General features: G+C 39.7%; 1 protein-coding gene across 7 annotated transcripts in view; it reads right to left on the bottom strand.

Moving 5' to 3' along the window:
* TIAM2 (TIAM Rac1 associated GEF 2) overlaps window positions 1-15367 on the bottom strand; it is a 488869-nt gene that overhangs the window by 171360 nt on the left and 302142 nt on the right. For all 7 annotated transcript variants that reach the window (XM_056567049.1, XM_056567046.1, XM_056567048.1 and 4 more), the window contains one exon: window positions 5016-5201. In XM_056567049.1, coding sequence (XP_056423024.1) covers window positions 5016-5201 — 186 coding nt within the window. The remainder of the gene's footprint in view (window positions 1-5015; window positions 5202-15367) is intronic.

The following is a 15367-nucleotide window of genomic DNA, read 5'->3' as shown; positions in this document are numbered from 1 at the left end:
AGCTCAGTTTTGGGGACGGAGCCCATTATGACCCTAAGGATGGGAGCATTTTTTGCAAATCTGACCACTGTCACTTTAAGCATTAATAACTCTGGAATGCTTTTACTTATAAATTTGATTCCGAGATTGTTTTTTCGTGACATATTCTACTTTATGTTAGTGGTAAATTTTCGGCGATACTTGCATCCTTTCTTGGTGAAAAATTCAAAAATTTCATGAAAAATTTGAAAATTTTGCATTTTTCTAACTTTGAAGCTCTCTGCTTATAAGGAATATGGATATTCCAAATAAATTATATATTGATTCACATATACAATATGTCTACTTTATGTTTGCATCAGAAAATTGATGAGTTTTTACTTTTGGAAGACACCAGAGGGCTTCAAAGTTCAGCAACAATTTTCCAATTTTTCGCAAAATTTTCAAAATCTGAATTTTTCAGGGACCAGTTCAGGTTTGAAGTGGATTTGAAGGGTCTTCTGGTTAGAAATACCCCATAAATGACCCCATTATAAAAACTGCACCCCTCAAAGTATTCAAAATGACATTCAGTCAGTGTGTTAACCCTTTAGGTGTTTCACAGGAATAGCAGCAAAGTGAAAGAGAAATTACAAAATCTTACTTTTTTTACACTGGCATGTTCTTGTAGACCCAGTTTTTGAATTTTTACAAGAGGTAAAAGGAAAACAATCCTCTCAAAATTTGTAACCCAATTTCTCTCGAGTAAGAAAATACCTCATATGTGAATGTCAAGTGTTCAGCGGGCGCACTAGAGGGCTCGGAAGCGAAGGAGCAACAATGGGATTTAGGAGAGTGAGTTTTTCTGAAATGGTTTTTGGGGGGCATGTCACATTTAGGAAGCCCCTATGGTGCCAGGACAGCAAAAAAAAAACACATCGCACACTATTATGGAAACGACACCCCTCAAGGAACGTAACAAGGGGTACGGTGAGCCTTAACACCCCACAGGTGTTTGACAACTTTTTGTTAAAGTCGGATGTGTAAATGAAAAAAAATATTTTTCCACTAAAATGCAGTTTTTTTCCCCAAATTTTACTTTTTTACAAAGGGTAATAGGAGAAAATGCCCCCCAAAATTTGTAACCCCATTTCTTCTGAGTATGGAAATACCCCATGTGTGGATGTCAAGTGCACTGCGAGCGAACTACAATGCTCAGATGAGAAGGAGTGCCATTGAGCTTTTAGAGAGATAATTTGTTTGGAATGGAAGTCGGGGGCCATGTGCATTTACAAAGCCCCCCGTGGTGCCAGAACAGTGGACCCCCCCACATGTGACCCCATTTTGGAAACTACACCCCTCACGGAATGTAATAAGGGGTACAGTAAGCATATACACCCTACTGGCGTTTGACAGATCTTTGGAACAGTGGGCTGTGCAAACAGAAAAATTACATTTTTCATTTTCACGGATCACTGTTCCAAAAATCTGTCAGACACCTGTGGGGCGTAAATGCTCACTGTACCCCTTATTACATTACGTGAGGGGTGTAGTTTCTAAAATGGGGTCACATGTGGGTATTTATTTTTTTGGGTTTATGTCAGAACCGCTGTAAAATCAGCCACCCCTGTGCAAATCACCAATTTAGGCCTCAAATGTACATGGTGCGCTCTCACTCCTGAGCCTTGTTGTACGCCCGCAGAGCATTTTACGCCGACATATGGGGTATTTCCGTACTCAGGAGAAATTGCGTTACAAATTTTGGGGGTCTTTTTTTTCCTTTTACCTCTTGTGAAAATAAAAAGTAAAGGGCAACACCAACATGTTAGTGTAAAAATTTTTTTTTTTTTACACTAACAGGCTGGTGTAGACCCCAACTTTTCCTTTTCATAAGGGGTAAAAGGAGAAAAAGCCCCCCAAAATTTGTAGTGCAATTTCTCCCGAGTACGGCGATACCCCATATGTGGCCCTAAACTGTTGCCTTGAAATACGACAGGGCTCCAAAGTGAGAGCACCATGCGCATTTGAGGACTAAATTAGGGATTGCACAGGGGTGGACATAGGGGTATTCTACGCCAGTGATTCCCAAACAGGGTGCCTCCAGCTGTTGCTAAACTCCCAGCATGCCTGGACAGTCAGTGGCTGTCCGGAAATGCTGGGAGTTGTTGTTTTGCAACAGCTGGAGGCTCCGTTCTGGAAACACTGCCGTACAATACGTTTTTCATTTTTATTGGGGGGGGGGGACAGTGTAAGGGGGTGTATATGTAGTGTTTTACTCTTTATTAGGTGTTAGTGTAGTGTTTTTAGGGTACATTCACACTGGCGGGTTACGGCGAGTTTCCCGCTAGGAATTTGCGCTGCGGCAAAAATTTGCCGCAGCTCATACTTGAAGCAGGAAACTTGCTGTAAACCCGCCCGTGTGAATGTACCCTGTACGTTCTCATGGGGGGGGAACCTCCAGCTGTTTCAAAACTACAACTCCCAGCATGCACGGTCTGTCAGTACATGCTGGGAGTTGTAGTTTTGCTACAGCTGGAGGTACACTGGTTGGAAAACCTTCAGTTAGGTTTTGTTACCTAACTCAGTATTTTCCAAACAGTGAGCCTCCAGCTGTTGCAAAACTACAACTTCCAGCATGCACGGTCTGTCATTACATGCTGGGAGTTGTAGTTTTGCAACAGCTGGAGGCACACTGGTTGGAAAACCTTCAGTTAGGTTCTGTTACCTAACTCAGTATTTTCCAACCAGTGAGCCTCCAGCTGTTGCAAAACTACAACTCCCAGCATGCACGGTCTGTCAGTACATGCTAGGAGTTGTCGTTTTGAAACAGCTGGAGGCACACTGGTTGGAAAATACTGAGTTAGATTCTGTTACCTAACTCAGTATTTTCCAACCAGTGTGCCTCCAGCTGTTGCAAAACTACAATTCCCAGCATGACTGATCACAGAAGGGCATGCTGGGAGATGTAGTTATGCAACAGCTGGAGGTACACAACTACAACTCCCAGCATGCCGAGACAGCTGTTTTCTGTGTGGGCATGCTGGAATTTGTAGTTTTGCAACATCTGGAGTGCTACAATTTAGAGACCACTGAACAGTGATCTCCAAACTGTGGACCTCCAGATGTTGCAAAACTACAACTCCCAGCATGCCCAGACAGCAAACAGCTGTGTGGGCATGCTAGGTGTTGTAGTTTTGCAAGATCTAGAGGGCAGTATAGAGATCACTGTGCAGTGGTCTCTAAACTGCAGACCTCCAGCTGTTGCAAAACTACAAATTCCAGCATGCCCACACAGCAAACAGCTGTCTGGGCATGCTGGGAGTTGTAGTTTTGCAACATCTGGAGGGCTACAGTCTAGAGACCACTATAGTGGTCTCAGACTGTAGCCCTCTAGATGTTGCTAGGCAACTACTCACCGTTGCATCCGGGAGCCGTCCTCTTCTGCCGCACGCCGCCGCAGATCTACGTCGCCGCCCGCCGATCCTCGTCGCTCCGCTGCCTCTGGAGGGGTAAGTGGACTCCGGCGCCGCTCCTCTTCGTTTTCCCCGTTCTGCCCCACCTATTATGGGAGGGCAGGACGGGGAAAACGAAAGTAAACCCCTCCGCCCCTGATCTGCTATTCGTGGTCGCGTCCAGACCACCAATAGCAGGGAAAGGAGGGGTGGCACCTGTGCCACCTCACTCCTATAGCTACAGGGGGATCGTGGGTGTCTTAGACACCCGCGATCACCCTTCTATTCCGGGTCACCTGGTCACCATAGACCCGTAAAGACCCGGAATCGGCGCAAATCGCAAGTGTGAATTCACTTGCAATTTGCGCCGATCGCCGACATGGGGGGGTCTAATGACCCCCCTGGGCATTTGCACGGGGTGCCTGCTGATAGATATCAGCAGTCACCCTGGCCCGGTCCCCGCCTGGCGCGCAGCGGGGAGCGAAATTCCCACATGCGTATGGATGCGCCCTTCGTCCTTAAGTACCAGGACGCAAGGGCGTATGCATACGCCCTTCGTCCCCAACAGGTTAAAGTGAGAGGAGCCAAGTTGTGATATCACACCCAACCCAAGGACAGGAGTGGTGCTGTTTTTGGAAGAAAGCAGCTGATTTTTTCTAATCCTGGATAATCCCTTTATGTGAGCAATATCCTGAACTTGATTGGCCCTATAGTCTGCTTCTCTTTCAGCACTAATGTGTCAGTTACTATATGATATCAAACATCAGTCATGCATGCCCATATAAGCTGTGATATTGTAATATTAGTCAATCATACAGTGATTGGATTAAAATGCGTCACTGTACTTACCCTAACAGAATTCCTATTATCTTTAGAATCAAGGTTATTGCCACCCAAATCCCATCACAATATATAGTACAAAACATTAAAAAAAGGGGAAAACAAACTGAGGATGACCTTTGCATTATTTATTTCATGCATAGTTGCATACTAAGAAAAAAGCAGACCTAGTAGTATAGTCTGTATTCTGAAACAATAAAGTGGACATGCTGAATAGATTATTTAAACATCGTTTGTTCTTTCTCATCTGTTGCTGTCACATCTAGTTTACGTCTTTCATGATGGCACAGAAAATGTTCAATTGCATTTCAGACCCTGGCACATGTACATCTGTGTTTTGGGGAGTTGGAAATGACAATCCTGACTTATTACAAAATGTGGATATGCAAACTACAGGAATGTCCCAACCCCTCAGACTTACATGCAATAGCCAACTAAGTATACTGAAAGCCTTTGCTTTGTAGGGAGTATATACGTAAAATAGTGATGCTAATCCAGGATTCTGTCCCAAGATCAAGGGAGCACAAGGACTTGGCACTGGAATGGTCATTGTGACTAGCAATGTGGCATGTCCGTGTACAAGCTATACTGTCAGTAACTATACTATCATTAACTTCATTGAATAGGTATGTCAATGCCCACATTCAATAGTTGCAACATTATGGACAATGGGGGTCTTTTGCACTGTTACACATTTTATACGTTTTACAAAAAGACTGACTATAAGCAGTAAGTGTACACATCAGTGGACACACATCAACTTACCAATGCATGGAATGAGGAGACTGAAAATATACCAAGCCTTCCCAGTGCCAGTTTTGATGGTCTTCCAGCGGCTGCTAGTAAACTTTTAGGGTTTGGCAGCTCCCCTCCTTGCAGGCTGGATAAATAGCAGCGCATACGGAAAAGATCCATATTAAACTTTTCCAAGTTCTGTTCCCACTGTTGAATCTGTAAAAGGGTTTTAGCTTAGTCATCAGAGTCAGGGTTTCACATATTTCTAAAAAATCAATATTAAGCCACAAGACATTTTTGAGAAAAAAATGCATGTTACAATGGGGATCTGGTCATCCTGACTGTTGTTCTACAGCGTTCATGCACAGCATCTGTCATTTTATTTTGGTATATGGGAAAAATCTGTTCAATGGTAAGTCATACAGATAACCTACCCTTTATCATTGTATGGTATATATAGTCCCCAGGATTATAGTGACCCAACACAGCATTAGATTAATGAGCAATTCTCTAATCTCGAGCGTCTGTAAGGGAGGAGCCACACAATCTGATTTCCCTATAATAAGTTATGGGAAAATGTTATTGCAGTACTAATGCTTCTAAACATCTGTTGTGACGATTCTGGTGTTGGCCGCATGTGGACCCATTAGGGAGGAGAAGTATAAGTCCTTCCTTTATATGTCCTATTCCTTTTGAATACACTTCTGGCTTTGGCTCAAAAACTGCCAGAAAAAAAACCAAGTGGAAACTAGCCTAACAGTAACATGGCAACAACTGGCAAGTATTGCAAAACATGCAGGTGAACAGCAATATTTATGAAGCAGTTACTGCATGCGACCTGCAACCACAACAGAATAGAGAACACAAATCAAAACCTCTCACTAATAGCCAAAATGAAGAGCTTCCTTAGGCTATGTTCACAAGGCGGAATTTCCAATGCGGAAAACATGCAGTAATTCACTGCCTATTAATTTGAATGGAATTACGCAGATCCATTCAGACAGCAGAATTTCCGCAGTAAGCATTCCAGTCCTATATTTTGCAGAATTCTGCTGTAGAATCCCATTGAATTCAAGCTTTGCTGAACGGAATATCTGTGGAAGAGAAGCTCTCACTGTTGAGAAATGCTCATTGTTTTTGATAGGTGTTGTGTAGTGTTCTACAGTAGGTATCAAAAGTTTGGGCACCCCAGGTAAAAATGTGTATTAATGTGCATAAAGAAGCCATGGAAAGTTGGAAAAATCTACAAAAGGCATCAAATTACAGATTAGACATGTCATGTCTTATATGTCAACAAAAGGTAGATTTTAATTCCATCATTTACACTTTCAAAATAACAGAAAACAAAAAAATGGCATCTGCAAAAGTTTGGGCACCCTGCAGAATTGATAGCATGCACTGCCCCCTTAGCAAAGTTGAGACCTGCCAGTGTCATGGATTGTTCACAATCATTATCTGGGAAGACCAGGTGATGTCAATCTCAAAGGTTTTAAATGCCCAGACTCATCTGACCTTGCCCCAACAATCAGCACCATGGGTTCTTCTAAGCAGTTGTCTAGAAATCTGAAACTGAAAATAGTTGAGGCTCACAAAGCTGGAGAAGTCTATAAGAAGATAGAAAACGTTTTCAATATCCTCTGTTTGGAATGTAATTAAGAAATGGCAGTCATCAGGAACAGTGGAAGTTAAAGCAAGATCTTGAAGACTAAGAAAAAAAACAGCTTGCAGGATTGTGAGAAAAACAATTCAAAACCCACGTTTGACTGCACAATCCCTCCAGAAAGATCTGCCAGACACTGGAGTTGTGGTACACTATTCCACTATAAAGAGATGCTTGTACAAATATGGTCTTCATAGAAGAGTCATCAGAAGAAAACCTCTTCTAAGTCCTCACCACAAAAATCAGCATTTGAACTTTGCAAATGAACACATAGACAAGCCTGATGCATTTTGGAAAAAAGTTCTGTGGACCGATGAGGTTAAAATTTAACTTTTTGGCCGGAATGAGCAAAGGTACGTTTGGAGAAGAAGGGGAACAGAATTTAATGAAAATAACCTCTGTCCAACTGTTAAGCATGGGGGTGGATCAATCATGCTTTGGGGTTGTATTGCGGCCAGTGGCACAGGGAACATCTCACGAGTAGAAGGAAAAATGGATTCAATAAAATGTCAGCAAATCTTGGATGCTAACTTGATGCCATCTATGAAAAAGCTGAAGTCAAAGAAAGGATGGCTTCTACAAATGGCCTTCACAATCTCCTGACCTCAACATCATTGAAAATCTATGGATAGACCTAAAAGGGGTACTCTGTATTATTCAGCAGCTAATAAGTACTGGAAGGATTAAGATTTCTTAATAGAAGTAATTTACAAATCTGTTTAACTTTCTGGCACCAGTTGATAAAAAAAAAAAGTTTTCCACCGGAGTACCCCTTTAAAAGAGCAGTATATGACAGACAGCCCAGAAATCTCAAAGAACTTGAAGCCTTTTGTAAGGAAGAATGGGCAGCTAAGCTGACTGTAGGGATTCCATTAGCGGGAGGCTTATGCAATTACCAGGGAACTTCTTTAAAGCATTTGAAATATAGGTTAAAGGGGTATTCCAGGAATAAATAAATACATTTTCTTTCAATGACAGCGCCCTCCTTGTCTCCACTTTGGGTGTGGTATTACAACTTGGCTCCATTCACTTCAATGGAACTGAGCTGCAGAACCACACCCAACCTGGAGACAAACAGCAAGAGGTCTTTGAAAGAAAAAAGCCCTGTTTTGTGATTCCTGGAATACCCCATTAATACCATTTCACTTGTAATATGTTTTATTCTAATAGTATGATATTAGGTAATTGCTCTCTATTTTAAATGTCCTCCTATATTTGTTAAAGGAGCTCGGACTGTAGATCATTCCTTTAAGCTAAAAACATGTGTTGATCCTTATCTTTAAGCTCCATGGCTTAGTTTCTTAATCCATTAACTACAGACAAAACAGAATAAAGCCAATTGTAGCAGTCATACAGCCCTATCAATCTCTAATAAAATGCAATGAATATACTTATTAGATTATTTGCAAACTGGTGTCTGCAACAAATCTGCCATGTTTGAACACAGTGTTAATCAGGATGACATATATGTGACACAGACTGTACCTTGTGATATAGATCCCTTGCATATTAAATGTTTGTACAATACTGTTGGATTCTGTTTGCTTAGTAAACCTAACTCTTTAAGTCATATAGTCTCATTTAACCCCTTAAGGACTCAGCCCATTTTGGCCTTAAGGACTCAGACAATTGAATTTTTACGTTTTCATTTTTTCCTCCTCGCCTTCTAAAAATCATAACGCTTTTATATTTTCATCCACAGACTAGTATGAGGGCTTGTTTTTTGCGCGACCAGTTGTCCTTTGTAATTACATAACTCATTATATCATAAAATGTATGGCGCAACCAAAAAACACTATTTTTGTGGGGAAATTAAAACGAAAAACGCAATTTTGCTAATTTTGGAAGGTTTTGTTTTCACGCCGTACAATTTATGGTAAAAATGACGTGTGTTCTTTATTCTGAGGGTCAATAAGATTAAAATTATACCCATTATTACATACTTTTATATTATTGTTGCGCTTAAAAAAAATCACAAACTTTTTAACCAAATTAGTATGTTTATAATCCCTTTATTTTGATGACCTATAACTTTTTTATTTTTCCGTATAAGCGGCGGTATGGGGGCTCAGTTTTTGCGCCATGATCTGTACTTTTTTTTTATACCACATTTGCATATAAAAAACTTTTAATACATTTTTTATTATTTTTTTTTTATAAAATGTATTAAAAAAGTAGGAATTTTGGACTTTTTTTTTTTTTTTCGTTCACGCCGTTAACCGTACGGGATCATTAACATTTTTTTTAATAGTTCGGACATTTACGCACGCGGCGATACCAAATATGTCTATAAAAAAAAATTTACGCTTTTTGGGGGTAAAATAGGAAAAAACTGACGTTTTACTTTTTTATTGGGGGAGGGGATTTTTTAACTTTAACTTTTACATTTTTTTTACACTTGAATAGTCCCCATAGGGGACTATTCATAGCAATACCATGATTGCTAATACTGATCTGTTCTATGTATAGGACATAGAACAGATCAGTGTTTTCGGTCATCTTCTGCTCTGGTCTGCTCGATCACAGACCAGAACAGGAGACGCCGGGAGCCGCACGGAGGAAGGAGAGGGGACCTCCGTGCGGCGTTATGAATGATCGGATCCCCGAGGCAGCGCTGCGGGCTATCCGATAATTCATTCAAATCGCGCACTACCGCAGATGCCGGGATCTGTATTGATCCCGGCACCTGAGGGGTTAATGGCGGACGCCCGCGAGATTGCGGGCGTCGGCCATTGCCGGCGGGTCCCTGGCTGCGATCAGCAGCTGGGATCAGCCGCGCATGACACGGGCATCGCTCCGATGCCCGCGGTTATGCTTAGGACGTAAATGTACGTCCTGGTGTGTTAAGTACCACCGCACAGGACGTACACCAAAGCTGTAGGCTGCTACCTAATGGCTGTAACTAATCCTAACCAATTCCTTTCAACATTAAAGGGATATTCTAGGAGAAAAATGCTTTGAAATCACTGGTTTAAAAAAAAATTATACAGAATTGTAAATAACTTCTATTTAAAAATGTTTTAAAGCACTTTATTTAATTATAGCACATGTCAGCTGCTATATGCTCTAGAGAAAGTTGTGTAGTTCTTTCCAGTCTGACCACAGTGCTCTCTGTTGCCACCTCTGTCTGTGTCAGTACTGTCCAGAGTAGGAGCAAATCCCCAAAGCAAACCTCTCCTGCTCTGGACAGTTCCTAACACAGATAGAGGTGGCAGCGAAGAAAACTGTGTGCAGACTAGAAAGAATTACACAACTTTGTCTGCAGCATATAGCAGCTGATAAGTACTATAAGGATTAAGATTTTAAAATAGAAGTAATTTACAAATCTGTATAATTTTCTGGCACCAGTTGATTTAAAACATGTTTTCCTCTGGAGTACCCCTTTAACTAATACAGGACTGTTAGCCTAGCCCATCTTTTATTAATGTTTTTTATGACCAAGTAATTACTGTCTTACTGTTTAGCACATGAGATTTTATTTCCACAGATGTTTCCTGCTATATAATATGGATATGATATTATATGGATGTTTCCTGCTATAATATGGATATGATATGGACGGGTTTTATGAACTGTGCCTTTTTGTGAAAAGGTGCAAAAAAAGGCCCAAAACAACTAAAAAAAGTCTCTAAACTACACCAGCCCAAACTTAGCTCAGCATTTTGGAGTATGTGAAAAGTGAAATTTCAGACAATGTGTACCTGCATAAAATGTATCAAATGCACTGCGACCAGTTAAAGGGGTTCTCCGGTGGAAAGCTTTTTTTTTTTTTTTTTTTTTTTAAATCAACTGGTGCCAGAAAGTTAAACAGATTTGTAAATTACTTCTATTAAAAAATTGTAATCCTTACAGTACGTATTAGCTGCTGAATACTACAGAGGAAGTTATTTTCTTTTTCAAACACAGTGCTCTCTGCTGAATCACGAGCACAGTGCTCTCTGCTGACATCTCTGTCCATTTTAAGAAGTGTCTTTAAGAGTAGGAGAAAATCCCCACAGCAAACATATGCTGCTCTGATCAGTTCCTAAAATGGACAGAGATGTCAGCAGAGAGACCTGTGCTTGTGATGTCAGCAGAGAGCACTGTGTTTCAAAAAGAAAATAATTTCTTCTGTAGTATTCAACAGCTAAAAAGTACTGGAAGGATTAAGATTTTTTAATAGAAGTAATTTACAAATCTGTTTAACTTTGTGGCACCAGTTGATTAAAAAAAGGAGTACTCCTTTAATAAATTTGGTGCTTCTACATATTACCAGCACGCAAAAAAAGGTGCAGAAAAATGTTGCGCTTACACCTACAATGATGAATGTCCCCCAAAATGTCAACACACTTTTCTGGGGAGAAAATTTAAGCTGTCTTGTTTGTGACCAGTTTCTGTGTTAACATTCACAGAACTGAACAGATTTGGGGATACCAGGACTATGCTATGTAAGTACTGACTGCTAGTAGACAAAAGTTCTTCTGGGTAAAAAGTTGTAAAAAATATAACATCTGGTTGGGTTACCAGGCTAATTTTTCCTGCACAGAAAAACTGGACACATTTCCAACATTAAATAGAAAAGTTACTTAAAATAAGTCCTTGAGTTGTCCTCTACTATTTAAGCTAGGGTCCAACCATATCATATTCAGTGTATATACAAGGAATCATTTCTGATGCATGTGTCCAGAATACATGTAGACTTTAATAGACAAACTATTCCAAAAGAAGGTTTATTTAGCATACAGATGGCTGGTATACAATAAGATGCCGTTGCCTTAATCGTATACATTTTTTTTATTTAACTACACTATTCAATGCAACTGTACGCAAGAAATATTGCAATAGTAGACATTAAATTATTTCCAGTAATATTGGGAGTCATCCAGCTTTCTCAATAAAATATATCTGAACAATTATTTTTTAGAACTTGCTAGGCAAGAAAAAGTCTTCTGAGGTAGAAATACTACGTAATATATAAGCATACTAAAGCTGAGCGTACACATAAGATACACAGGCATTCGGCCAACAGCAATGTCTCCTGAAGGAAGGTAAACTGCGTGCCCCCTGACAAAGCAATCATATGCGAAAACGTGTTTGGGGTTTGAGGTGAGAGGAGTCCTGGTCATATACTGTTATTCCTTGTGATAATTCTACTTTGTATTGTACTTTATTGCATTTGTTTTACTTGGCTTTATCCTTTGATGCAGGTGTGTGCCGGAGACAATATCGCTTGTTCCCCGCAGATACCTGCACCTTATGGCAGTTTACAAGTGACCTATCAGCTCAGTGTATTTGATGTATACCATTCTCTCTACTTTATCCTGCACCTTTGCTCTTGCCTACATGTGCCATTGTATGAATATCCTCTACCTCATCTCTTCTTCCTGAGTCTTTGTGGTACCTGTCCATATATATATGTTTTTTATATGTTTTTATATATTGCATCTTCAATAAAGTTTGTTTATCTTTTGCTACTAATACTGTAGTTGTATGGTCTCTCTTTTGGTGTTCATACCATATGTCAGCCATACGACATTGGTTATAAGATAGGCACATTTTCGCTTTGGTAACACAACTATGTAACTATGTAACATGTCTTCATGAAATATCAAAAGTCTTCGTAATGACAGTAACGCTTTAAGTATCATTCAATGTTTAAAAAAAAAATGCTTTAGTTAGTATATTCAAAGATACATGTGTAGGATGGACATCCATTATAGACTAATAACTACAATAACTGGTATGTATATATAATATAATATAACAGAATAACTGTGTCAGATGTCTCTTGTAAAATTAGTTACATAAAAGGGAACATATCTGTTTGATCAAAGTTTTCATGAAATGAAACATGAACGGAAGTGAAAACCTCCTAATTCAAAGTAAGAAACTAACATTTTTAAACTCAGGAACACAAATAATTAGCTGCATGAAGGCTGGTATTTGCTCTGTGCCACGGGGTATCACAAAGGAGCAGTCTGGAACCAATCAATACATCTCAATCTATGCCAGATGTTCTTTTCAAGAGTTTCCTGATCAGACCCTGAATCCTTTAATCTATATTAAATTGTAGCATGTGTTTTACCTTATTTTAACTTTACAACTAATGAAGCTGTCCCCATAATTCCGTATTTGTGTATAATCACTGGTAAATAACTGGTAATGGCACCAGGGGGTCATTACAAAATGCATAAAGCCACATGCAGAACCTACACAAGTTATCCACCACCCAAAACAGGCCTGCCTTAGATAACCTTAGATCCTGTGTCCAGACACAAACTGACATAAATGCAGCTTAATGCTATCAGACAGATACCAGGATAAGTAGCTAAATACCTTGTGGCCTCTGAGTAAAATATTTAATGTCCATATGTCATTATCATAAGTACAGAGTTATATTAAGATAAAAAAAAACAACATCACTAAAGAAAGAAGGTAATAGAAAATGTATAGGTCCACTAAATAGTTTTAAATGAGCACTGCGGCACAAGCAACCTTGGTTCTATTAGGCAGCATTCTTCTGTACATCTTTCTATTGTATGTTTTTGTTATACAAGGTTTAACTGCAGTTAGCATTTAATGTGGGCTATAATTCCACTTGCATACATTTATATTAATTAATAACTCCTATTTAGTATTTGTGTGAGAGGTTCAATACACAGTCATGAAAAATGCACCAGATAGAAATATTGGATTGCTGCAGAACATGCCAGGTCCTGCCACAAGAAGGCGTAAAAATGTGTCCTCTGCTACCTTATAAAAAGGCTCTCAGTGGCTACTTTCAGGGGGTGTACCTCATGGTGAGTGATTGTTGACTGATACACATGCCTCTAAAGATGCACACAAAGACATTTTTGCCCAGTTGACAGACTCATTGGAAAGGGAGAAGCAGGATGGTCATACTGAGGAGTTTCCCTCCATCTTGGCCATTGGGAGCAGTTGATATGTGAGGGAACAAACAGAAAACAGACTCTGGACAGCCAAGACAGACCACCAAAATAGAAAATAGTTTGATCCACTGAGAAACACAATCAGCTTCTACAGTTTCCTTGTCTAACACTGAGAGACTGGTGGCAGATTATTATACACCTCTGTCTCTTTCTGGACCATTTCCAGATGCTAAAAGGGGTATTCCAGGCCAAAACTTTTTTTATATATATCAACTGGCTCTGGAAAGTTAAACAGATTTGTAAATTACTTCTATTAAAAAATCTTAATCCTTCCAATAGTTATTAGCTTCTGAAATTGAGTTGTTGTTTTCTGTCTAACTGCTCAATGATGATGTCACATCCCGGGAGCTGTGCAGTTCCTATGGGGATATTCTCCCATCATGCACAGCTCCCGGGACGTGACATCATCATTGAGCAGTTAGACAGAAAACTTCAGAAGCTAATAACTATTGGAAGGATTAAGATTTTTAAATAGAAGTAATTTACAAATCTTAAAAACCTATAGCTTATGCCTCTAGGACCTCACCAGTGGTGCATAATGGTGTGGGCAATGATAGATGTAACAGCGTTTACTCAGAAATTGTTTTTTAATTCAGATTATAAAATATAAAATATAATATAAAAATATGTATGTATTTGTGGTTTGATGGGAACCTCTCAACAATCATCTTTCAGATATTCCGTGTTCAATACTAATCCCTATTATCCTCTTCTCCTTTCATGTTATTTGTTTCCCACCATAGCATATTTTTTATGTACATTTTTTCTTTTTTCTTTTATTTTCTTTTTACTTTTTTTTTTTCAAACATCTTTTTATTTGAATTTACAAACTTCCACAACCGTCTGAGTATCATCAGATGTGACATTAAACATATCATAGAACAAAGTTTCGATACAAACATGCGAATTACAGATAGTAGCAGAACATCCCCCCCCTCCCCCTCCCGCCCTCCCCCCAATCCCAACTATCACATCACTAAAATTCCAGTACCTCAGGGAATGTCTGATGTGAGGCCTCACATCAAACCGATATACTTCCTAGGCCTGTACTTCCTGCACCTATCATATTTACCATCACTTAAGAGTATTCATCATCTAAGTAGAAACTATACACGGTGCCCCTCATCCCATGTGTACAAAACGGTACAGTTTGGTTACCTATCTTCCAGAATATTTAATCTGCCCAACGTGCCTGCTATACTGTGCGACAAATACCACGTGGTGTCGCGAAAGGGTGTAATCACCTCTCGCATCTCAGCTTCTGACAAGAAATGTGTAACAAACAGTTTCCATTTTTTAAAGAACCCCTTTGCCGACTTTTCTTTTGTTTTCCTAACTTCTGCAAGATCATAAAACATATATTTCTTAACCGACTGTATCACCTCAGTGATTGCAGGCATATCAGGCGTAAGCCAATGATTCAAGAGACATCTTTTTGCAACCAATATGATGAGATGTAACAACAATGACACCTTCGTCCCTTCTGGCTCTATATGTAATAATAGCAACTGAGTATTATAAGGTAGGGATAAATGGGTTGTTGTTGATATGTACATCGAGAGCGAGCTCCAGAAGGATTGCACACGTGGGCACATGATCAAACCATGTAACAGGTCTGTCAGCGGAGCGTCACAGTTAGGGCAGCAATCTATCCGGTCTGGGTAAGTGGGGGTTTTAGGTAGGTTGAAACCATAAGTAGCATGGTGGATTATTTTAAATTGTGTTTCCCTCCATGTTTCATTAATCACTGCTTTCCGGACCTTAAGCCAACCTTTCAAAATGTCACCTGTTAA

This window comes from Hyla sarda, chromosome 3, assembly GCF_029499605.1.
Source record: "Hyla sarda isolate aHylSar1 chromosome 3, aHylSar1.hap1, whole genome shotgun sequence".
Taxonomy (NCBI): Eukaryota; Metazoa; Chordata; class Amphibia; order Anura; family Hylidae; genus Hyla; species Hyla sarda.
Note: the sequence above shows the minus strand (reverse complement) of the source record. Positions and strands in the feature narration are given on the sequence as shown.